The 25606-nt window shown below is 40.0% G+C and overlaps 1 protein-coding gene and 1 long non-coding RNA gene across 5 annotated transcripts; both read left to right on the forward strand.

Annotated features, from left to right (window-relative positions):
- Nucleotides 1-5054: 5054 nt before the first annotated feature.
- dapl1 (death associated protein like 1) lies at nt 5055-25055 on the forward strand. Of its 4 annotated transcripts, none has more exons than XM_033024096.1 (5): nt 5055-5324; nt 5503-5627; nt 17598-17670; nt 23470-23521; nt 24625-25055. In XM_033024096.1, the coding sequence occupies exons 2-5, from the start codon at nt 5624-5626 to the stop codon at nt 24733-24735; spliced, it is 240 nt and encodes a 79-aa protein (XP_032879987.1). In that variant the 5' UTR covers nt 5055-5324; nt 5503-5623; the 3' UTR covers nt 24736-25055. The 4 variants fall into 4 exon arrangements, with proteins under 4 accessions (XP_032879987.1, XP_032879990.1, XP_032879988.1 ...); XM_033024097.1 differs by having other exon boundaries at nt 5060-5324; nt 17601-17670; XM_033024099.1 differs by lacking the exon at nt 5503-5627 and having other exon boundaries at nt 5058-5324.
- LOC116975255 lies at nt 12345-13309 on the forward strand. Its single transcript, XR_004412577.1, has 2 exons — nt 12345-13047; nt 13153-13309. It is a non-coding gene; the product is annotated as an uncharacterized LOC116975255 (long non-coding RNA).
- Nucleotides 25056-25606: the final 551 nt, after the last annotated feature.

The raw sequence follows: 25606 nt of genomic DNA on the forward strand, positions 1-25606 counted from the left end.
CTGGTTCGTGATTCCAAGTTGAGGCAACTACAATAACATAATTTAAACTTAAACAGGTGCATGGATAGGGATATGGGCCAAATCCAGGCAATTGGGACTGGTGTTGATGGAGCATCTCAGTCGGTATTGTGAGCTGGGGTGAAGAGCCTGTTTCTGTGCCTTATGACACTTTCAGCTTTGCATCATTCCTTATTCAGGTGATCTCCAGCTTTCCTAATTTTACTCCTTTTTCCTCACTTCCGATGGCAGAAACTTTAACCAATAGATCAGCATATGTTTGGCAAGAATTGACCAGTGTGCTGTTACAGTGCCCTCCATAATGTTTGGGACAAAGACTCGTCATTTATTTATTTGCCTCTGTACTCTACAATTTGAGATTTGCAATAGACAAAATCATGTGGTTAAAGTGCACATTGTCAGATTTTAATAAGGGCCATTTTTATACATTTTGGTTTCACCATGTAGAAATTACAGCAGTGTTTATACATAGTTCCCCCATTTCAGGGCACCATAATGTTTGGGACACATGGCTTCACAGGCGTTTGTAACAGGTGTGTTTAAATGCCTCCTTAATGCAGGTATAAAAGAACTCCCAGCACCTAGTCTTTCCTCCAGCCTTTCCATCACATTTGGAAACTTGTATTGCTGTTTATTATCAACATGAGGACCAAAGTTGTGCCAATGAAAGTCAAAGAAGCCATTATGAAACTGAGAAACGAGAATAAAACTGTTAGAGACATCAGCCAAACCTTAGGCTTACCAAAATCAACTGTTTGGAACATCATTAAGAAAGAGAGCACTGGTGAGCTTAGGGCCTGCAAAGGGCCTGGCAGGCCAAGGAAGACCACAGCTGATGATAGAAGAATTCTCTAATAAAGAAAAATCCCCAAACCTGTCCGACAGATCTGAAACACTCTTTAGGAGTCAGGTGTGGAAATGTCAATGACCACTGTCTGCAGAAGACTTCATGAACAGAAATACAGAGGCTACACTGCAAGATGCAAACCACTGGTTAGCTGCGAAAATAGGATGGCCAGGTTACAGTTTACCAAAAAGTACTTAAAATAGCAATCACAGTTCATGAAAAAGGTCTTGTGGACAGATTAGATGAAGATTAACATATCAGAGTGATGGCAACAGCAAAGTATGGAGAAGAGAAGGAACTGCCCAAGATCCAAAGCATACCACCTCATCTGTGAAACACGGTGGTGGGAGTGGTATGGCCTGGGCATGTATGGCTGCTGAAGGTACTGGCTCACTTACCTTCATTGATGATACAACTGCTGATGGTAGTAGCGTAATGAATTCTGAAGTGTATAGACACATCCTATCTGCTCAAGTTCAAACAAATGCCTCAAAACTCATTGGCCGGCAGTTCATTCTACAGCAAGACAATGATCCCAAACATACTGCTAAAGCAACAAAGGAGTTTTTCAAAGCTAAAAAATTGTCAATTCTTGAGTGGCCAAGTCAATCACCCGATCTGAACCCAACTGAGCATGCCTTTTATATGCTGAAGAGAAAACTGAAGGGGACTAGCCCTCAAAACAAGCATAGCTAAAGATGGCTGCAATACAGGCCTGGCAGAGCATCGCCAGAGAAGACACCCAGCAACTGGTGATGTCCATGAATCGCAGACTTCAAGCAATCATTGCATACAAAGGATATGCAACAAAATACTAAACATGACTACTTTCATTAACATGATATTGCTGTCCCAAACATGATGCCCTGAAATGGGGGACTATGTATAAACACTGTTGTAATTTCTACATGGTGAAACCAAAATGTGTAAAAAAAGGCCTTTATTCAAATCTGACTGCACTTTATCCGTGTGTGATTTTTTTCTATTACAAATCTCAAATTGTGGAGTACAGAGGCAAATAAAGAAATGAGGGGTCTTTGTCCCAAGCATTATGGAGGGAACTGTATAAACCCATTTGGTTCTGCTAATAGGGAAATCAGTGATGTCCTGCCACTGCAAACAAACTGCTTCATTAATTATACAAAAAATATTTCAAAGAATGTTTCAAAAATCAAGAAATCAATACTTGTTACTGACATTAAAATATCTTCATTGGGGCATAAACTTTTGTTTTATTTGTATACTACATGCTAACTACCTTAATCTGAATTATTGTTTATTGCAAATAAACAATTCAGATTAAATTTCATTAAAACATCAACTATTTTTGGATATAAACAACATAAATAACCCATAAATAAAAACAGATATAAAATGTTGGAGTGCTATGCTGATATAGACAAAATAAATATTCGCAAATTAAGATTGTAATTGGAATTATAAAGAATTTGAAAAATAGAAAGAGACAAAATGCTGAAAATTAGATGGTGTGTTAAAGCTATTAGATACCATAATGTGAATTTAACAATGACATGAGACCAGGAAATGAAATTGAATTGTCAACATGCTGCAATATCCTGACTTTGTTAATATGACAATGCTGCAAACACGACACAGTCCCAGTTCCCATCCCTTTCCAACCTAAAATAATGGTGTATTTTTCTTGCTACCATCTCGTGGGTAAATATCCTCAATATTGATATGGCTGAGAGGGAGTTTAATCATCAGGTTTTAAACCCAGATTAAATGATAGTCCTTCCAAATATTGCCTGTATATCGCTCGATCTGTTATTTAAGTGTTAAAAAAAATTGAATGTTTTTTTACTTGGCAAGAATGTGACGAGTGAAAAGTAACAAAGAAAGTGATCAATCAGATTACCTGAAAGAACAGTAATAGCTTAAACTACTTTTGATTCGGGTTTTTATTGGTCACGCCTAAAATGTCAGTTTGGAGGGGAAGTAACATTGCACCAGGGACCCACAATAACAATCCCAGCAGTTATGGGAGAAAGAACGTTAAATGGAATAACTAAATTCAGGGGAAGTAGTTCTGATCAAATTTTCCCAATATGGCCTAACCTCTGGCAATTCAGCAGATTCCAACTTTAGTTCAGTTGTCAAGCTTACTCCTATGCAGGCCTCCCCAAAACAAGGTTAAAGAAAAACAATATTGTGCCAAAGATGTAACCAGGTTGTGATTTTTAGTATAGAGTGGAACCCCGTCTGGAGGGACATATGGTTCTCCATACCTTTTCTTGCAAGCAGCTCTTGCATCTTGAACTATTGTGAGCCGTTTTGGGCTCCATATCTGAGGAAAGATGTGTAGGAAGGAACTGCGGATGCTGGTTAAAACCGAAGATGGACACCAAAAGCTGGAGTAACAGCGGGTCAGACAGCATCTCTGGTGAAAACAAATAAGTGATGTTTCAGGCACTGTCTTCTTTATCACTTTTTTTTGCATATCTTTCATTCATTTGTTCTATATCTCTACATCACTGTCTATATCTCACGTTTCCCTTTCCCCTGACTTTGTCCAAAGGGTCTCGACCCGAAATGTCACCTATTCCTTTTCTCCAGAGATGCTACCTGACCCGCTGAGTTACTCCAGCTTTTTGTGTCTATCTGAGGAAAGATGCGATGGCTTTGGAGAAGATGTAGAGGAGGTTTGCAAGAATGATCCCGGGGACGATTGGGTTAATGTATAAGGAACATTTGATAGCTCTGGGCCTCTACTCGCTGGAGTTAAGATGGATAAGGGGGGATCTCATTGAAACCTGCTGAATAATGAAAAGCCTAAATAGAGGGGATTTGGAGAGGGTTGTCCAGTAGTGGCAGAGACTTGGACAAGAGGTCGCCGCCTCAGAATAAAAGTACATACCTCTAGAATGAAATGAGTTGGGATTTCTTTAGCCAGAGGATGGTGAATTTGTGGAAATCATTGCCACAGACTGGTGGGGGCAAAATCATTTATTATTTTAAAGCAGAGATGGACAAGTTCTTGATTAGTAAAGCCGTCAAAGGTCACGGAGAGAAGGCAGGAGAATGGGGTTGAGAACGAAAAATAGATCAGCTGTGATCGAATGGCAGAGCAGCCGAGGGGAAGAATGGCCTAATTCTGCTTCTCTGTCTATGATCTTATGAACTGTTCTTATGGAGGTAAGGAAAACACAGGAGCTCCTCCCCAAGTACACGTTTCCCCATCAGGTAAGGGTTTAAAAAAATCTAGTCAGTGTTTAAAATGGGAAAACACGACACACGGGACTTCAGGGCGGCACAGTATCTTAGCGGTAGAAGTGCTGCTTCACAGCAAAGATCATAGAGCGCTATGATCTTTGCTTCACAGCACCAGAGACCCGGGACGATCCTGACCTCAGGTGATGTCTGTGCAGAATTAGCACCTCGCTGAGAACGTCTGGGTTTCCTCCGGCACTCCCTTTCCTACCACATCCAAAATATGTGGGTTTGCAGGTGATCGGTCGTCGGCCGAAAGACCTATTGCATCTGTATATCCATGTTGTATTTCTAAACTAGAGACTGGGTTTTTACTCCAAAACTGAATGAATCCTCATACTGACAAGATGAGATTCCTGGGTAATACAGATACAAAAAATTGCAAGATGCGGTTAACATGAGGTGATAAATATATAATTATGGCAGGGATTTGAGATAACTCAGGCTTGTACCAACACAGGAAACGCTTTGAGTGCTTACTTTTCACAACTGCTCTTATCCGCCGCCTGCAACTAATCAACTGAATTGCTCGCCAGCAAGTACAAGGGTTAATTGCTATTTTCTTTTAAATGCTTTGAATCTGAATAGATATTTTATATCCGCATTTCGAGAAGGGATTTGTGTATTCCCCCCCCCCCTCAGGTTTCTGGGGCTAGTTTCAATTGTGATTATTGTAACTGCTGCAATTTAATTATTTAATCTGCTGTTAGTTGCAGTTTTGTTTGCTGATCAATGGAAACGACACCCTCCAATTAACTGCATGCAATCAAAAATGCAGAAGTGGCTGAAAATAGTTGTCTATCGTCTCTTGGGAGTTAAAAAGGGGGTGAGGAGGGAGGGGGGTTCGTGATAGCAAGCAGAAAGAGGCCAGGTGAATGCTTTGGTTATTGTTGGAGGTGATTATTTCGGGTTGGTTTGGGCATTTTCAATTCTGATTTGTTTACTTTCTAGAGTGGGATCCAGTTCTAATTCTCAATAGTCGTCTTCTGGGTATAAACGGGGAAGCAGGTGTCTTGCTTTTTGAAGTTTTGACTTTTTAATGTAGGGAGAAACTCCCTTTTCCTGTTGAGACTTTTGGTGCGAGATTAAGGCGTGGGCACGTGGTTTTGACGAAATAGTTTCATTTTTGTTGTCTAGTCTTCTGTGTTGGAAACGTGTTTAAGATTACAATACATTCTGTATCGAGTGTGATGAAGGGATACTGAGCAAGGTGAACCGGGACTTAATGGTAATGTAGTATTTTAACCACTGTCTCTCAAAGTAATCGGGCGTCAGGAATACTGAGCGAAACCAGTTAGGATTAAACCACTCGGTTCTACAAGGCTGCTTGTTATTTAACAAAACAATGGCCGACCTGTTATAACCTCGACTCTCTTCTCGCGGTAACATTTAACATTGTTGATTAGTTAACTCCCAATCTCTGCCTGAAAAAAACCCGGTTAGAGACTGCTCCATTCACCCTTTGAGGAACAATCCTAAAATATCACGATCTTCTGGGAGCAGGAATTTTTGCCTTGTCGGCCATAAATGGGTGAGCTGTTATTTTTAAATGTTGACCTCTCCAATTTTAGATTCTTCCACAAGAGGAAACGTCTCTCCACATCCACCCTTCAAGAGTTCTCATGTTTGTCGTTTGTTAAACTTTACCTCCTATTCACTTCCTTTACCTCCCCCCCCCCCCCCACCCCTCATTTGCCAAGATTTTTTTGGCATTTGTTCAAAATCTACAGAAGCCATTGTGCCCATATTTCTTGTTGAGTTGTTTTAATTGTCTCCATGTAACTTTTAACGTTTTAAAGCTTATCAATGTCATCTGAAGTGTATTTACGGTAGATGAAGATACATTCCTCCCGTTTGTGGAGTCAACAACTGCAGAATATAGGGTAAAGGTGAATGTCAAAGTCTCTAGGGCCTGGATTGCATTAGTAGGGGCAGTTGTGGAAGGAGTTTGTATCTGAAAAACAATTTTACATATGCAACTGTTCCTGACTCGATAGACTGGCTTCCTTCTGTGATTATTATCAAGATGTGAGATTTGTAGATCATTTTAACCTTTTAATTCTTGGTTTTGACTAGAATATGAGCAATACTTATTAGGAGATGATCTCAGTAGTTGGGGATTGGGAGAATTGTGTGCAAGGATAGAATTTTGGAAGAGAATGGGTTCATTGAGAAGTTGTCAGGGCATGGTACATGAGTGGGTCATGTCCTACTAACTTGATTAAGGTATTTTGAGGAGGTGACAAAAGTGATTGAGGGTAGGACAGTGGATGATGTCTACATGGAGTTTAGTAAGGCATTTGATATAGTTCCCCATGGTGGGTTGATCCAGAAGATGTAAGATGCATTAAGATTAACAGTGATTTGGTTGGATGGATTTGGAGCTGTCTTACTGATAGAAGATAGGCAGTTGTGATGGAAGGACAATATTCAGGATGGGGGTCTGTGACCAGTGGAAGTTTTGCAGGGATCTGTGCTGGGACCTCTGCTGTTTCTGATATTTGCATACAAATGACTTGGATGTAAACGTGTGTTGGTTAGTAAGTTTGCAGATGACACTAAGATTTCTAGGTTCGCAAATTATGAGGAAGGCTATTAAGGTATACAGATCAGCTACAGACATTTGTGGAGAAATGGCAGGCAATCTGAGCTAGTGTGAGGTGTTGCCCTTTGGGAGATTAAATGTAATGTGAAAATATACAATTAATAGCACGACCCTTAACTGCATTAATGCACAGAAGGATCTTGGGTCCAAATCCATAACTTTGTGAAAGTGGCAACACAAGTAGAAAGTGGTTAAAAAGGCGTACGGTATGCTTGCTTTCATCGGTCAAGGCATTGAGTATACAGTGCCCTGCATAATGTTTGGGACAAAGACCCTTTATTTAATTATTTGCCTCTGTACTCCACAATTTGGGATTTGTAATAGAAAAAAATCTTATTGTCAGATTTTAATAAAGGCCATTTTCATACATTTTGGTTTCACCATGTAGAAATTACAGCAGTGTTTATACATAGGCCCCCCCCCCCATTTCAGGGCATCATAATATTTGCGACACAGCAATGTCATGTAAATGAAAGTAGTCGTGTCTAGTAGTATGTTGCATAACCTTTGTGTGCAATGACTGCTTGAAGTCTGCGATTCATGAACATCACCAGTTGCTGGGTGTCTTCTCTGGTGATGCTCTGTCAGGCCTGTATTGCAGCCATCTTTAGCTTATACAATACAATTCAATTTATTGTCATTTGGACCCCTTGAGGTCCAAACGAAATGCCGTTTCTGCAGCCATACATTACAAACAAATAGACCCAAGACACAACATAATTTACATAAACATCCATCACATTGCTGTGATGGAAGGCCAAAAAAACTTATCTCTCCACTGCACTCTCCCCCCCGATGTCAAAGTCAAAGCCCCCGGCGGGCGATGGCGAATTGTCCCGTGGCCATTAAAGCCACGCCGGGTGATGCAAGGTCGCACACCGGGTCTTGATGTTAGAGCCCCCGGCGTGCGCTCGCAAACTCCCGCGGCCATTCCCAGCCGCGCGGGGCGGTGATGTAGGCCCCGCTCCAGGAGCTCTTCAACCCCGCAACTCGGGCGGGAGAAGTCGCCGTTGCGGAAGCCCTGAAAAGCGGTCTCCCTCCAGGGACCCGCGGGCTCCCGGTGTCACTGTCCGCCAAACCCGCAGTTGCAGCCACCGAATCTCCGGAGGTCGGGTCGCAGCAGCGTCCACCACAGCTCCACCCGCTCTGGACTCGGCCAGCTCCGCGACGGTGAGGTGAGTAGTCGGCACCATAGCCCCCGGTCTTCCTGTTGGAGGCCGCTCCTCGTTGCAGCCCCAACGACAACGGAGACCCGACAACGAAAAGGTCGGGTCTCCCGTGCAGGGAGAGGTTTAAAAGTTACCCCCAACCCCCCCACCCCCCCACACACATACCCCAACAAAAAATAACAAAAACTACATAAAAACATAGACATAAAATAATAAAAACGCAGACGGACTGCAGAGGCCGCTGCTGACGAGAGTCGTGCCGCCCACCGGAAGTTTGTCCAGTCCTTTTATAATTTTATATGTTTCTATAAGATCCCCCCTTATCCTTCTAAACTCCAGTGAATACAAGCCTAGTCTTTTCAATCTTTCCTCATATGACAGTCCGGAGTCGCCTTCAAAGAGTTTGTGACCAGGGTGAGAGGGGTCAGAGATGTTTATGCTTGTTTTGGAAGCTAGTCCCCTTCAGTTTTCTCTTCAGCATATAAAAGGCATGCTCAATCCCCTCCAAACTGGTTACCAAACTCGCAGAACTGGGTCTCTGCGCATCCCTCTGCAACTGGATCCTCGACTTCCTCGTCCACAGACCACAGTCTGTTCGTATTGGTGGAAATGTGTCAGCCTCAATAACAATCAGCACGGGAGCACCTCAAGGCTGCGTGCTCAGCCCCCTGCTGTACTCACTCTATACCCATGACTGCGTAGCGAACCACAGTGCGAACTCCATCATCAAGTTCGCTGACGACACCACTATTGTGGGGCGTATCACTGATGGGGATGAGTCAGAGTACAGAAGAGAGATCGAGCAACTGTCCATATGGTGCCAGCGCAATAACCTGGCCCTCAACACCAGCAAAACCAAGGAACTGATTGTGGACTTTGGAAGGAGTAGGAGGGGGACCCACAGCCCCATTTATATCAACGGGTCGATGGTTGAAAGGGTCAAGAGCTTCAAATTCCTGGGCGTGCACATCTCTGAAGATCTTTCCTGGTCCGAGAACACTAATGCAATCATCAAAAAAGCACATCAGCGCCTCTACTTCCTGAGAAGATTACGGAGAGTCGGATTGTCAAGGAAGACTCTCTCTAACTTCTACAGGTGCACAGTCGAGAGCATGCTGACCGGTTGCATCGTGGCTTGGTTCGGCAATTTGAGCGCCCTGGAAAGGAAAAGACTACAAAAAGTAGTAAACACTGCCCAGTCCATCATCGGCTCTGACCTTCCTTCCATCGAGGGGATCTATCGCAGTCGCTGCCTCAAAAAGGCTGGCAGTATCATGAAAGACCCACACCATCCTGGCCACACACTCATCTCCCTGCTACCTTCAGGTAGAAGGTACAGGAGCCTGAAGACTGCAACAACCAGGTTCAGGAATAGTTACTTCCCCTCAGCCATCAGGCTATTAAACCTGGCTCGGACAAAACTCTGATTATTACCAACCACTTTCTGTTATTTGCACTATCAGTTTATTTATTCATGTGTGTATATATTTATATCATGGTATATGGACACATTTATCTGTTTTGTAGTAAATGCCTACTATTTTCTGTGTGCTTAAGCAAAGCAAGAATTTCATTGTCCTATACAGGGACACATGACAATAAACTAACTTGAACTTGAACTTGAACAATTGGGTTCATTTGTTTGAACTTGAGCAGATAGGATGTGTCTGCACACTTCAGAATTAATTTTGCTACTACCATCAGCAGTTATATCATCAATGAAGATAAGTGAGCCAGTAACTTCAGCAGCCATATATGCCCAGGCCATAACACCCCCACCACTGTGTTTCACAAATGAGGTGGTATGCTTGGGATCTTGGGCAGTTCCTTCTCTTCTCGATACTTTGCTCTTGCCATCACTGATATGTTAATCTTCGTCTCATCTGTCCACAAGACCTTTTTCCCGAACTGTGGTTGCTCTTTTAACACCCCCCCCCACCCCACCCACATTGACGAACTATACACTGCAAGGGCCAGGAAGCGAGCGGATAAGATCATCTCTGACCCCTCTCACCCTGGTCACAAACTCTTTGAAGGCGACTCCGGACTGTCATATGAGGAAAGATTGAAAAGACTAGGCTTGTATTCACTGGAGTTTAGAAGGATAAGGGGGGATCTTATAGAAACATATAAAATTATAAAAGGACTGGACAAGCTAGATGCAGGAAAAATGTTCCCAATGTTGGGCGAGTCCAGAACCAGGGACCACAGTCTTAGAATAAAGGGGAGGTCATTTAAGACTGAGGTGAGAAAAACTTTTTCACACAGAGTTGTGAATTTATGGAATTCCCTGCCACTGAGTGCAGTGGAGGCCAAGTCACTGGATGGATTTAAGAGAGTTAGATAGAGCTCTCGGGGCTAGTGGAGTCGAGGGATATGGGGAGAAGGCAGGCACGGGTTATTGGTAGGGGACGATCAGCCATGATCACAATGAATGGCGGTGCTGGCTTGAAGGGCCGAATGGCCTCCTCCTGCACCTATTTTCTATGTTTCTATGTCAAAGCCGCCACAGCAGGACTTAAAAACAGTTGGGTGTTTTCCCCCACAAGCAGTAGCTCCACTCAATAACCAAAAGTTTGTAGCTTCGTTTTGCTCTGGTATTTTATTTCATTCACATGTTTAAACTATAATGCTTTATTTTTTAATGTTTTATTCTTTATTCTTTATTGTTTAAACCAAAATGTATAAAAATGGCCTTTATTAAAAGCTGACAATGTGCACTTTAAACACATGTGATTTTTTTTTCCTATCACAAATCTCAAATTGTGGAGTACAGAAGCAAATAAATTAACGATGGGTCTTTGTCCCAAACATCATAGAGGGCATTGTAAGTGCCAGAAAGTCATGATGCAGTTTTATAGGACTTTGCTTAGGCTGCATTTGGACTATTGCATGTAGTACTAGGCACCTTATTGCAGGAAGGATGTGAAGGATTTGGAAAGGGTCCAGAGGAGGTTCACCAGAATAGTGCCTGGATTAGGAAAAATTATAGTCAGTGGGTGGACAGACCTGGATTGTTTTCTCTGGAATGCCAGAGGTTAAGAGTAGACCTGCAAGAAGTATATAAAATTGAAAGGCATTGATGGGTAGACGGTAAAGGAATATAGGAAACATTAAACACTAGAGGACATTTTTTTAAAGTGAAAGAAGCAAAATTGAAAGGAGAGGTATCAGGCAACCTCTTTTGCACAGGGTGGTGAGTGCCTGGAACATGATGCTGGGGTTGATGGTTGGGGCAGATACAACAGGAGCATTTAAGAGACCTTTGAAGAGGCATGGAATATGCCGGAAATGGAGGGATATGGATTTTGTGCTGGTAGATTATAAATAATTTTGGCATCCTGCTCGGTATGGACATTGTGGGCCAAAGGACCTGTTCTATGATGGATTATTCTTGAATTGAGAACTTTAAGATCAAGCTCCTGGGACTTCTTTATGTTGAGAATTCTTTTGCATTGCCTTTAACAATTTAGGCTTTTTTGTTTGGCTAATGGGACTCAACTGAATTTTAACTAGAGCACTTGACTATTTCGTAGTATTTGCAACATATTCACTATTTTTGTTCTGATATTCATTGACTGCCATCTGTTAAGGCAACTGAAACACTTTGTAGCAATTTCTTTGTGTGAGCGTATGGCACAACAAACTTCACTTTCTAACGTTATTTAAAAGCAAATTGGTATACTCGATTTCTAGGCCTCTTTTGGTCTCATTTGAATTTTCACAACTGTTCATAGCATTTGAATATTTTGTTTGCATACTCTAAATTTTAATGTAGATAAATATCTTGGCATTTATTTCCTTTTTAACTTTATCTGTTTTATCCAATTACCTTGTTTCTAATTTGAAGTCCAATGGAAAATGAGCAACAGGTGTGAAAGTTGATTTATCTGCCTGCACTTGGAATTTAAAAATGTGAACTCATTTGTACATCAAAAAGTTACTCCTTGTGTAACATGCCACTATATCGGAAATTTGCAGTCTTCGTTGACATTTCTAGCCTGACATTATCAAAAAATTGATTTCTTGATGCACTTTCTAACACTCACTTTTTGTATTTAAAGATTTACTTATAAACATGCCGTGTATACATAACTTGTCATCTATCAAAAATAGAAATATAGAAAATGGGTGCAAGAGTAGGCCATGCCATTCAATATGATCATGGCTGATCATCCAGAATTAGTACCCCGTTCCTGCTTTTTCCCCCATATCCCTTGATGCAGTTGTATAGTATGTCATATTCACTGTTTATGGTACTTTTTCTTTTTTTTTTCTTCTTCTGACAGTAATAGATCCAAAGTAACTACAATACTCCATGTAGCTGGACTTTGCTGAAATCCATAATATAAGTTACCATTGAAGTTTTTCCAAACTTCAAAACATTTCATCTACTATATTACAAACATTTTTAATATTGATAGCTACCTAATAATGCAGCTGTTTTTGTACATTATAAAATAGCTATTTTCATATACCATTCTTCAGATAATTTGATTATCAAAAGATTTTGTATTAAATCCTTGCTGATTTTTATATTAGTATTGAAGTGATCTGTTACATGCCTTCTCTGTTTTAAATATAAACTGCAGTATATTAAAGTTGTTGACTTGACATCTCGCTTGTCTTAGTAATAAAGGAAACATGAGCCAATAATTCTGTGGCATTTTTTAAATTCTCTTCAAAATTAATCGAAAAGCAAATGTGTTTGAAACAATATTAGAATTTCCAAGGAAATAATCCAAAGAAAGATTTGCATGAAAATTAGCTTAAACTATAAACTAGTATTCATCCAATGCAAAATACCGCAGTGAAAATCTGTTGCTTGTAAAAACACAAAATGAAAAGCTTTTTGTAGCATCTATGAGGAAATGGTTAATATTAATGTGGTTAACTTTTTAATCGGATCAATGATTTCTTCTCACTGACCTTTCATTCCCATAAATGTTTTAACCACATCCAATTTTTGACAAAAGATAATAAATTGCCTTTTGTCATGTCTGACCTGTAGGATTTTGTTCTCATAATATATGATTAACGAGATTCCTTGCACCTAAAAATCAAAGAAGTGATTTCTTGAAAGAAGTGATACCCTAACATTTCAGGTATTAAATTGTTTTGACTGTCTCAAGCTCATTCAACATGAGTATCATCAAAACTAACTTGGACAAAGTAAGGTTGATGACTGAAGAAGGGTTTCGGCCCGAAACGTCGCCTATTTCCTTCGCTCCATAGATGCTGCTGCACCCGCTGAGTTTCCCCAGCAATTTTGTGTACCTAAGGTTGATGACTGGGTGTGTTCTGAATCAAGATATAGTTTGTTCCCTGCGTCTTATATTCCATTTCATCCATATTCCATTTAATATCTTGCCATGTATTTTGAAATCTCCTTTCATTGGAGATGTTGAAAGAATAAAATTCCATAATAAAAAGATAATTAAATAATTTAAAAAAAAATCTATTAATGGATAACATAGCATATGTTGCTTAACTTTGGAACACATACTGTGAATGTAATTAAAATTGCAAAACGTAGAATTATTATAAGCTTACTGGAGAATCTTGAGTCTCCCAAAATCAGAATGAGTTGTGTCATGGCACCTATATGACTTTTTTTATTTAAATGTGGAAAATACATTTGTATTGACCATCTGACTGGGCTGATAATCAGTTAATATGCATTGGTTGCAACGAATATAAAGCAGAGCCCACCAAAGTACTGAAACCATCTGCCACATTGATGGTCATTGTGTGCAATGAGATATAAGGTTTGGTACAAAAATTGTAAATGCCAATCTCAACAGTATATTTGTGCAACCAGCTCTGCCCACAATCTGGAGTGAATATTGGTCAATAGTTTGTAATGGAAATGAGTGATTTGTCATTGTAGGTCACCACTTAGACATTTGACAATCTCCTGGACTTGGCATTTAGACAATAGGTGCAGGAGTTTGGCCCTTTGTGCCAGCACCACCATTCACTGTGATCATGGCTGATCATCCACATTCAGTACCCCGTTCCTGCCTTCTCACCATATCCCCTGACTGCTATCTTTAAGAGCTCTATCTAACTCTCTCTTGAAAGCATCCAGAGAATTGGCCTCCACTGCCTTCTGAGGCAGAGAATTCCACAGATTCACAACTCTCTGGGTGAAATAGTTTTTCCTCATCTCCGTTTGAAATGGCCTACCCCTTATTCTTAAACTCTGGCCCCTGATTCTGGACTCCCACAACAGGAACATGTTTCCTGCCTCTAGCATGTCCAATATCTTAATAATGTTATGTTTTAATAAGATCCCCTCTCATCCTAAATTCCAGAGTATTAAAGCCCAGCCGCTCCATTCTATCAACATATGACAGTCCTGCCATCCTGGGAATTAACCTTGTAAACCTACGCTGCACTCCCTCAATAGCAAGAATGTCCTTCCTCAAATTAGGGGACCAAAACTGCACACAATACTCCAGGTGTGGTCTCACTATGGCCCTGTACAATAATGAATAATGATGGATGGGATTTATATAGCGCCTTTCTAATACTCAAGGCGCTTTACATCGCATTATTCATTCACTCCTCAGTCACACTCGGTGGTGGTAAGCTACTTCTGTAGCCACAGCTGCCCTGGGGCAGACTGACGGAAGCGTGGCTGCCAATCTGCGCCTACGGCCCCTCCGACCACCACCAATCACTCACACACAGGCAAAGGTGGGTGAAGTGTCTTGCCCAAGGACACAACGACAGTATGCACTCCAAGCGGGATTCGAACCGGCTACCTTCCGGTTGCCAGCCGAACACTTAGCCCATTGTGCCATCTGCCATCCCGGCAATTCTGCAATTACAACTGCAGATGGACCTCTTTGCTCCTATACTCAACTCCTCTTGTTATGAAGGCCAACATGCCATTCGTTTTCTTCACTGCCTGCTGTACCTGCATGCTTACTTTCATTGACTGATGAACAAGGACCCCCAGATCCTGTTGTACTTTCCCTTTTCCCAACTTGACACAAGTCAAGTCAAGTTTATTCGCCACATACACATACGAGATGTGCAGTGAAATCGGAAATCGGTATGACACCATTTAGATAATAATATTCCTTCCTGTTTTTGCTACCAAAGTGGATAACCTCACATTTATCCACATTAAACTGCATCTGCCATGCATCTGCCCACTCACCCAACCTGTCCAAGTCACCCTGCATCCTCATAGCATCCTCCTCACAGTTCACACTGCCACCCAGCTTTGTGTCATCTGCAAATTTGCTAATGTTACTTTGAATCCCTTCATCTAAATCATTGATGTATATTGTAAATAGCTGCGGTCCCAGCACCGAGCATTGCGGTTCCCCACTAGTCACTGCCTGCCAATCTGAAAGGGACCCGTTAATCCCTACTCTGTTTCCTCTCTGCCAACCAATTTTCTATCCATGTTTGTACCCTACCCCCAATACCATGTGCTATAATTTTGCTCACTAATCTCCTTTGTGGGACCTTATCAAATGCTTTCTGAAAGTCCAGGTACACTACATCCACTGGCTCTCCCTTATCCATTTTCCGAGTTACATCCTCAAAAATTCCAGAAGATGAGTCGAGCATGATTTCCCCTTCGTAAATCCATGCTGACTTGGACCGATCCTGTTACTGCTATCCAAATGTGCCACTATTTTATCTTTTATAATTAACTCCAGCAACTTCCCCACCACCGATGTCAGGTTAACTGGTCTATAATTCCGTTTTCTCTCTCCTGCCTTTCTTAAAAAGTGGGATAACATTAGCTACCCCCCAATCTACAGGAACTTATCCTGAATCTATAGAACATTGGAAAATGGTCACCAATGTGGCCACGATTTCTATAGAGACTCCCTTAAGTACTCTGGGATGCAGACCATCTGGCCCTGGGGATTTATCAGCCATCAGTCTACCTAACATTATTTCCTGCCTAATATGAATTTCGTTCAGATCCTCTGTCATCCTCAAAGTTCAAAGTAAACTTTATTGTCAATTCAAATAATGCAACAAGTAGTTACACAGAGGATTGAAATTGCGTTTCCCCATACTCCAATGCGCAAGTAATATTTATAACACAGACAGACAATATACCAATAAAGATAGACAATGGACATATACATTATATAAAATATTCACAGTGTGCCAGAGTGTAGTAAAATTTTGAGGTATGTTATTAAGGTGCAATATAGAAAAGTGCAAATAGCATACTGCAGACATTGAGTTAAAGTTAATTTGACAGTCAGTTGGTCTTTGTTTGTGTAATGTTCATAGAATTTTCTTGAGTGTGTTGAGTAGTCTGATGGCCTGAGGGAAAAAGCTGTTTTTGAATCTGGTGGTTTTGCTCCGCATGCTGCGGTAGTGCTTGCCGAATGGTAGGAGGGTGAACAGTTTGTGTGCTGGGTGGGTGGTGTCTTTGATGATATTGGTTGCTCTCTTGCGACAGTGAGATGGGTATAAGTCCTGGATTGCTGGTTGGGGTGATCTAGTGATCTTCTCCGCTGTCCTCACCACTATCTGTAGGGCCTTCTGGTCAGCAGCAGAGCAACTGCCATACCAGACTGAGAGACTGCTGGTAAGAATGCTCTCAATGGCACCCCTGTAAAAAGTGGTGAGGGCAGAAGGGGGGAGGTCGGCTCTCCTCATCCGTCGAAGGAAGTGGAGGCGTTGCTGTGCTTTCTTGACTAGGGAGATGGTGTTGTAGTTCTTTAGTAACTTGTCAGTTTATTTGTTGAACTAAATTAAGGCGCATGTTGCAATCAAAAGCGCTTGAACAATTGGTTGGGAAGAAAGCCAAACTGTAATCCTAATCCTCTGGCCACTAGTACATCTGGGAGATTGTGTCTTCCTGAGTGAAGACAGATCCAAAGTACCTGTTCAACTCGTACTTTGAACATGGCACATTTCTAGTAATTCTACTGTTCCTATTTGAGCTTTGTACTTTTGATTTCTTGACCCACTGTGTCTGTTTGCATTGACTGGCTTGCTTTAATTTAAGGTCTTGCACCCTATTGCAGCCACTTTCTTTGGGCTTTCCTCTCTATTTCCTGAGGCTGTATTTGATAATTTATTAATTCCTAATTTCTTGGTTCTGTTGAAAACCAATCAATCTTAAATACTAATCAAATCAATATACAAGGATATTGTGTGTTTCTGGTATTTTTAGGTTTGTTTGTCTTTAACCCTTCTATGAACCCAAATTTCCCTACTGCTTGCATCTCTATTTATCTTTTCAGCTAACGTACTATTGTTTGAGTTGCAGAGCTTTCTGTTTGTGGAAAGAATTTTGATGCAAGGCAAAAATACTAAGGGTTCACACCTAAGAGGTGTGAACTCTTTTTAAAAAATATAAAATTAGAACATGAATAGAAGCAGGGATGGGCCAATCAATAAGATCACAATTTGGTTTACCTTGGTGCAGGCAAGTAGCACCAAATCCCCAATATTTTTTTTTTTTTTAATGATGATTGAAAGTAGTTCTTGTTCTCTTTGACAGTCCCCAGTACTCAAAAAATTATCCTTTGAGCATCAATAAGGCCTTTTCTTATTTTCAGAGTTGTCCCGCCCATGAAATGAATTCTGCCCATTTAATTTGTTCATGGGCAGAATTATTGGTGCAATAATTCCAAAGCAACGTTAGTACAATTCAATTTGTGGGTTAAAATAATTGTAACTATTTGACAGATTTATCAATGTAAAAAATGAATTTGTACCTTTTCTATTCAAAAAGGTAGCAGGATGAAGGTCACCAAACAAGAGGAAAAAAGAGACCAAAGAATCAATTCTTTTTCAAGCTCGAGGTAAATGATACTACATCTTTTCTAAGTTTTGAGTTCTAGTGAAGGTATAAAGCAGATTGCATTCTGCAGGGATATTCTGACTTTACAGTAATAGCCCCTTTAGTCCTACAAGTGTTAAAGTAACTAAATAATCTTTTCAGTTGTTGAGGTTGAACAAATATTCCAAATGAGACCAGAGATATTCCCAATTTGGAGCAATTGCTACATTTATTATTTGTGATATTCAATTCCTCATGGGTAACCAACCATCTGACGTATTTGCAAAAGATACTTTGCAAGCATTTGCTAATTACAGTGCCCTCCATAATGTTTGGGACAAAGACCCATCATTTATTTATTTGCTTTGTACTCCACAATTTGAGATTTGTAATAGAAAAAAAATCACATGTGGTTAAAGTGCACATTGTCAGTCTTTATTAAAGGGTATTTTTATACATTTTGATTTCACCATGTAGAAATTACAGCTGTATTTATACATAGACCCCTCATTTCAAGCACCATAATGTTTTGGACACATGACTTCACAGGTGTTTGCAATTGCTCAGGTGTGTTCAAATGCCTCCTTAATGCAGGTATAAGAGATCTCTCAGTAAATAGTATTTTCTCCAGTCTTTCCATCACCTTTGGAAACTTCTATTGCTGTTTATCAACATGAGGACCAAAGTTGTGCCAAATAATGTCAAATAAGCCATCATGAGACAGAAACAAGAATAAAACTGTTAGAGACATCAGCCAAACCTTAGGCTTACCAAAATCAACTGTTTGGAACATCATTCAGAAGAAAGAGAGCACTGGTGAGCTTACTAATCGCAAAGGGACTGACGAGTCAAGGAAGACCTCCACGGCTGATGACAGAAGAATTCTCTCTAGAATAAAGAAAAATCCCCAAACACTTGTCCGACAGATCAGAAACACTCTTCACGAGTCGGGGGTGGATTTGTCAATGACCACTGTCCACAGAAGATTTCATGAACAGAAATACAGAGGCTACACTGCAAGCTGCAAACCACTGGTTAGCCGTAAAAATAGGATGGCCAGGTTTCAGTTTGCCAAGAAGTACTTAAAAGAGCAACCACAGTTCTGGAAAAAGGTCTTGTGGACAGATGAGATGAAAATTAACATATCAGAGTGGAGGAGAGAAGGAACTGCCCAAGTCAGGGCTCTCACTTAACTTTTTTTCTCTGTTGCCTGCTGGGCAACCTAGGCAGCTTTTTAGGTTGCCAAATGACAGTTTAGGTGGTCATTTAAGATGGCTTGCATGACACGTGCGATAATGTGCTCGGACTAAGTGCATAGTTACCAGTCGGAATTATGCTCAATGAAGCATGCACATATCATTTCTGCATCAAATAAAGTTACAAACTAAATCAAGTCACCAATCAAGACATGATATATACCACAATGACATGCAGCAAAATTATAATACAATATCTCAACTCTTTACGTTGCAATGAATGCAATTTCTATTTCTTTCCACTTCCAAACAAAAATGTGGTTGGATTATTCAGCGTATGATCAACCAGTGACATTAAATCCTGGACCATGGTAACATATATGATTAACAATGCACACTACAGATTGATGCAAGCATGTTTTCTGTGAAGGACTGAAAATTATCATGACATGGCCATAGCATTGGTCTTTTCCTCTTGAATCTTCAATCATCAATCTCTGTTATGCCCAGTTACAGCAAGGTAAGTTGATAAAGAATTGAATCGATCTGTTTGACACATTTGAAGATACACAGTAACATCAAGAGGGGAAAAATAGATACATAATATATCCCTTCTGCTGTAGGATTTTGTAATATAAAATAAATAAAGAGAATGGAAGTGTACTTTGATTTTCTTTTTCTTGTAATATACTTGTTACTGTATTATTATTATTATTATTATTATTACCTGTCCAGATCTATACCATACCTTTGAATGTACATAGTACCTCTTACTCTGTGCCCACTAAGAAGACGAGTCATGGAAGTAGGTGACTTTATTGAATCAATCATGGAACTTGGCAAGTGAGATTGCCCAGAAGGACAATAAAAATGACTGAAGTGGTTATTTATTTATTTTGGCAGGGATATCAACTTTAAATGAACAGAAACATTATATTTGTGAGAACTTGTGTAACTTTTCTGCTTGATATTTAAACCATCTCCTGAAAAGCAAAGTGAAGACAGAGCTGTTAAAATACATGTAAAAGTCACGTTAATTGTCATCTGAGTCGCTCTCGAGCAGAGCATCCTCCTCATCAGACTTGTCACTGTCAGGATGAGGTCCCGAGGCAGATACTGCAGCTGGGTCCACGCACACACACACATGCACGCACGCACACGCAAGCATTATGCTCGCCAGGGTCTCTTATGCTCGCGAGGCAAACATGGTATTGTGACATAACAATACAGATTGTGCAGTGCGCAAAATCTGTAAAACATTGTGGCACTAAGCGCGTGTGTACGCGAGCTGGCGATCCGAGCGAGAATGCTACAGAATTCACTTTTATTTTGGTACACTCAAGGTAATCAGGCCCATACGAAGCTTTTCAAAATGGGGGGTGGCATGACCGGATCACAAACATTTTATGTGAAATAATGTGCGCGCAGCGTACACCACGGGTACGAAGCTTGAAGACTTGGTGGCCGGGGTCCAGGGCCCGCTTAAGGGCCCTGGAAGCTCTGGGGTTTTAGATGCTCTCTGGTGCATTCTGAGCCTTATTTTGGAGCATTTTTGCACCAAATTTATGACCAATATTTCAGAAATAATTTTGATCGAGTCAAGAGTAATGAGTGAGTGGAATGGGATGATTGGTGTCATTGTTATATACATTTTTTTAAATCAAGAATTGAAGTTGTCCTTGTTTTAATAATTAAGTTGTACTTTTGTAAAATGTTATGTAAAATGTTATAAAGGAGCATGCAAAAACTGCAAATAAAAACTTAAGTTTTAGCAGTAAAGAAAACCTTTTTTAGAAAATGTTTTGTGTGTTGATTTGATTGCCTGTTACTGTTCGACTGTGTTAGTGTGTGCAGTGCACCTTTAATGATCCTCCTGACCTAACAACTTCACATCACATCAATTTCAACATGGAATAGTGATGTGAATACAACATTTAGTTCGACTTCAATTTCCATCATGAAAGTTGAAGTCAAACTAAATGATGCATTTACATTACTATGATCACTTTCAAACTAATCTATTTTACTGTCATACTATTATAACAAATTCTAGTTCCATGATGACTCGTAAACAAGATCACAAATCACATTTTGAATTCTCAAGCACAATGTGATTGTGAATAATTGCAGAGATGCCAAGTTTCACCGAGCATTTCCGTATTTTGATGGCTGAAAATCAGTATTTTGTTAGGGAAATCGGTATTTCTCACATAACTGCAATAGAACGGACTACACAGAAACTAGATTTTTGAAAATCAGTATTTTGCATGCAACCTCGTGTATCCTCAAATATCAGTATGGAATACTGAAAAACAGTACTACTGAATTGTGAAACCATTTTTGAAATGTGAATTTATAATTTGATTCAATCATATCTTATAACTATTGAAAGTCTGATCTTGGATGTGTGTGTGTGTGCATAATCACATCTGCTCTGAAAAATGACACCCTTACGGTAAAATATTTACATATTCTTTTTACAGTTTTACCTGGTGGAGTTCAAAATCGACACCTGAAAATTTTGAGCTTTTTCTTGGGTTATTCAGAAAATGTTCAAAAATTTCAAATAAGTTAGAAAATAAACGAGCTGAAGACATCACAATGGGTTTGCTCGCATGGCCTGCTGCGCACTATTTTCCACGCGCTGCAAGTTACCCATTACCCCCCCCCCCCCGACTTGCAGTCATTTGGTCGCCACCCACTGAAACAAATGTCTCAAAACTCATTGGCCGGCGCTTCATTCTACAGCAAGACAATGATCCCAAACATACTGCTAAAGCAACAAAGGAGTTTTTCAAAGCTAAAAAATTGTCAATTCTTGAGTGGCCAAGTCAATCACCTGATCTGAACCCAACTGAGCATGCCTTTTATATGCTGAAGAGAAAACTGAAGGGGACTAGACCCCAAAACAAGCATAAGCTAAAGATGGCTGCAATACAGGCCTGGCAGAGCATGACCAGAGAAGACACCCAGCAACTGGTGATGTCCATGCATTGCAGACTTCAAGGCATGCAAAGGATATGCAATAAAATACTAAACATGACATTGCTGTGTCCCAAACATTATGGTGCCCTGAAATGGGGAGACTATGGGGAAAACACTGCTGTAATTTCTACATGGTGAAACCAAAATGTATAAGAATGGCCTTTATTAAAATCTGACAATGTGCACTTTAACCACATGTTTTGTTCTATTACAAAGCTCAAATTGTGGAGTACAGAGGCAAATAAATATATAATGGGTCTTTGTCCCAAACATTATGGAGGGCACTGTATGTGAGCTCCATTTGAATTTGTTTGTAGCTAATTAACAACAATAAATTGACAGAACATGATGTCTGGAGATTTTTCATATTTAATTGCCAGTTTGAATTTTAAACTTGGTTCATAATATAACAAGCTTTATTGGCTGCACAAGTTTTTAAGCAATAGAAAAGCTTGCAAGATTCATCAGGGCTTTGTGATGGTGGAGCTGTATTTGATCCTACATTGACTGGGACTAAAAGCCTTTTAAACATTATGTGGTTTGGGGAAAGTGATCTATCAGTTCAATTGCCATGTAAAACAATTGTACTACCACTTCTGTTACAAAGTTTCATTCCATATAATTGATTTTTTTTTTTTAAATCGAAGTTAGACTTGCAATATGAGAATAGAACAAAATTCCATATCCATAGTTCCTTACAATGGCATACCAACTCTTCATCTTCTTGCGTATGGTATGCACAGCCTAAAGTTGTAGGACAACTTGTTCTATTTGTTCTTATTTGATTGTGCACACCGGGGTTGATTGCATTCGTCGAAACAGGGCGAACCACGTGAAGGTTGCAATCTTCCACCCCCATGGCCAACCTGGAAGACCCTCAACAGATTACGAGTGGAGCAGGGGAGGTGCAAAGCACTTATGAAAGCATGGAACTACCAGGCAGAAGACACATGCAGCTGTGGAGCAGTACAGACAATGTCCCACCTACTGGAGTGTGACGACGCCCCCCAGTGCAGCCCCCAGGACCTGGCTGAACCGACCCGACCAGCTGTGACCTGCGCCAGATACTGGCAGAACGACATCTGAGATTGCAACGGACTCGAAGAAGACCCCCATATCAACTGAACTTGAGGCTTTATAAATTCTCCCTTTTTTTGGGAGACTAGACATGCAAAATGTGTCCCCTCCATTGTTACACAACCAAAATTTGAATCCTTGTTTTTTATTATGCTATACATGGTAGATTTTTATCTAATAGCAGAACACATTTTCAGGCTATTCGGGCCAATATTATGATTGAAAGTTGAAAAATGACAACTGTATATATGGGTGTGAATGATTGAAAAGGTGATGAAATGTGTATTACTTTTAAATTCAATTTCCTTTAACACCTGAAGATGGACAAGATTGCATGGTACAGTCTGCACAAAGACCTCTTCGAGTGAGTTTTTTTTACATACGGTGTCTGGAAACCACTTATTTCTCCACTGGTGGAGTGGATCATATTTTCTCTCCAGTTGCCTGTGTTAGAACTTGTCTGCTTGCCTCCTTAGGGTCTTATTTTGTTGAAGCTAAAAATCGATCACAAATATATTAAATGTATAGATATGTAATGGAATTACTCTTTCTATATTTTTCAGTGCTATCAATGCATCTAAAATGAGCTTTGCCCTGGCTAGAAATATTGACAAAGTGAGTATTTGAACTAAAATATTACCAGTATGATTCTAAACCATGAAGCTTTCACAAATCTGTGCAGCTGTAGAGACTTTATATTCTTTAATTTTAATTGATGCTTATACATTAATTTTAATTGTAGCACTAACATGCCACTTTTTAGGTGCAAGTGCAGTAAAGCGAATTGATTTATTTTCCCCGTTTTGATTTTTAACAGGGTAACATTTAACATTCTGTTATTCTATAGGTTACTTGAGGAACAGTGATTTGCAGATTTGTTTAACTGCTATAGACAAAATGTTTTGTTGGGGGGGGGGTTGCTATTTTTGCTTAGCAATTTTTGGATGTAATTGAATATATTGATTACTGACCAGTGTAAATTTGTTAGAAGCTGCCCCGTTTCGGAGAATGTCCACACAAGAATGACATTGTAACCAAAATTGCATTGTCAACAGTGGATTAATTAATACCATGCGCATGTTTGATCATCACCAAATCATAGTTTATGAATTTTCATCACTTAAAAACCATGTAAATTTTGTTAACATCTTCAGTCATGTTACTAAAGTGAATTACGTTCTGGAATCCAAACAAGTAAATATTATGGACCGATACTCAAGTTCTTTTGTTTTGTCAATATCACTTCCGTTGTTTTTAATAAAATGGCAATCTAATTTACCAGCAGAATAGATTTCCCTTGAACAGCAACATCAAAGACCTGATTGTCTCAAGTGTTTAGTCTAGTGAGTGAGTTTAAAACATTCACTTAAAGTGACATTAAACCAGAGCATTGCAATCTATGGGCACCACTTAATTCCATCTGGCATTAACAATTTATTTCTAAGAAATTGAGAACAAGGAAACCAAACATGAATTGAATTTTTAGTGACGTGGGTTGGTTGTGCAGAAGTGGCATTTCATTTGAACCATTTTTTTTGTAATGCCATTACGATGACCCTGAAGCTCTATCTGTGGTCAAATACAACCACTGGGATTGACAAGCTGGGTATGATTTCATTGTTTCTATAATATGTAGCAAATAATTCCCCTTTGAACCATGCATTCTAAACAAATTCTTCAAAGAATAAGCTAATTATATTTATTTCTCTTTATTTTAGCTGAGTCATAATTTTCCATCTGCAATTGTACATCAGAAACCTCTGCCAGCTCTGGAGAAGGTTGCGCCACCAAGGTGCATTCGCATTATTCACCAGCCACGCAAATGTTAAAATAACTTGAAACTTGCCATGATCAACAGCAGCCAGTATGAACATTGAAGAAAGCATGATTATAATTAGTGCGGAGCTAGAGCTCTGTAGCTTTGCAAAAGTTGTCGCAGTGGATCATGACATTTTAGTTCAATTTGCAAATCATAAAATGATCTAATTAGTGCCTTTGATTAATTTGTGTTGTCTTTTGAAACTAAATGATTAACTTCAAGACATTGTAGATAACATTGCACTTATATGGTTAGAAAAGAGAAAAATGCAAACTTCTTTGTAAAAATAAACTTGCTCTTGCCAATAAACTAACTTCTTGACCTGCACAATTCAACTGTTGCAATTTTGTTATTTCAACTACTTTCCTCTCTTAGCTGAATTGTTACATGGAAAGAGGCTTTTTGGACAATAAGTCTAGAGAGGCTCCATGTAAAAGGAATCTGGCTCACTTGCCTCCATTCTCCCCACCAGCAATCCATTCTCCCAAAGCCCTGGAAATTTTATTTTCAGATATTTGTTAGGGCTCTAGATCAAGAGGTAACAAGATACCAGCATGGATAGAAGATTGGCAAAGAGTGGGAATAAAGGTTAGATAGAGCTCTAGGGGCTAGCGGAATCAAGGATATGGGGAGAAGGCAGGGACGGGTTACTGATTGTGGATGATCAGCCATGATCACAATGAATGGCGGTGCTGGCTCGAAGGGCCAAATGGCTGCCTCCTACACCTATTTACTATGTTCTTCTGTTTGGCTGCCAGTGACTAGTGATGTACCGGAGGGGTCTATGTTGGGTCCGCTACTTGTCGTGACAATCTGGAAAATGTCTTTGGTGCCTTTGTGCCATGTTTGCAGATGATATGTAGATGGTGGAGAGGATTTGG

Source organism: Amblyraja radiata, chromosome 7 (assembly GCF_010909765.2).
Source record: "Amblyraja radiata isolate CabotCenter1 chromosome 7, sAmbRad1.1.pri, whole genome shotgun sequence".
NCBI classification, from domain to species: domain Eukaryota; kingdom Metazoa; phylum Chordata; class Chondrichthyes; order Rajiformes; family Rajidae; genus Amblyraja; species Amblyraja radiata.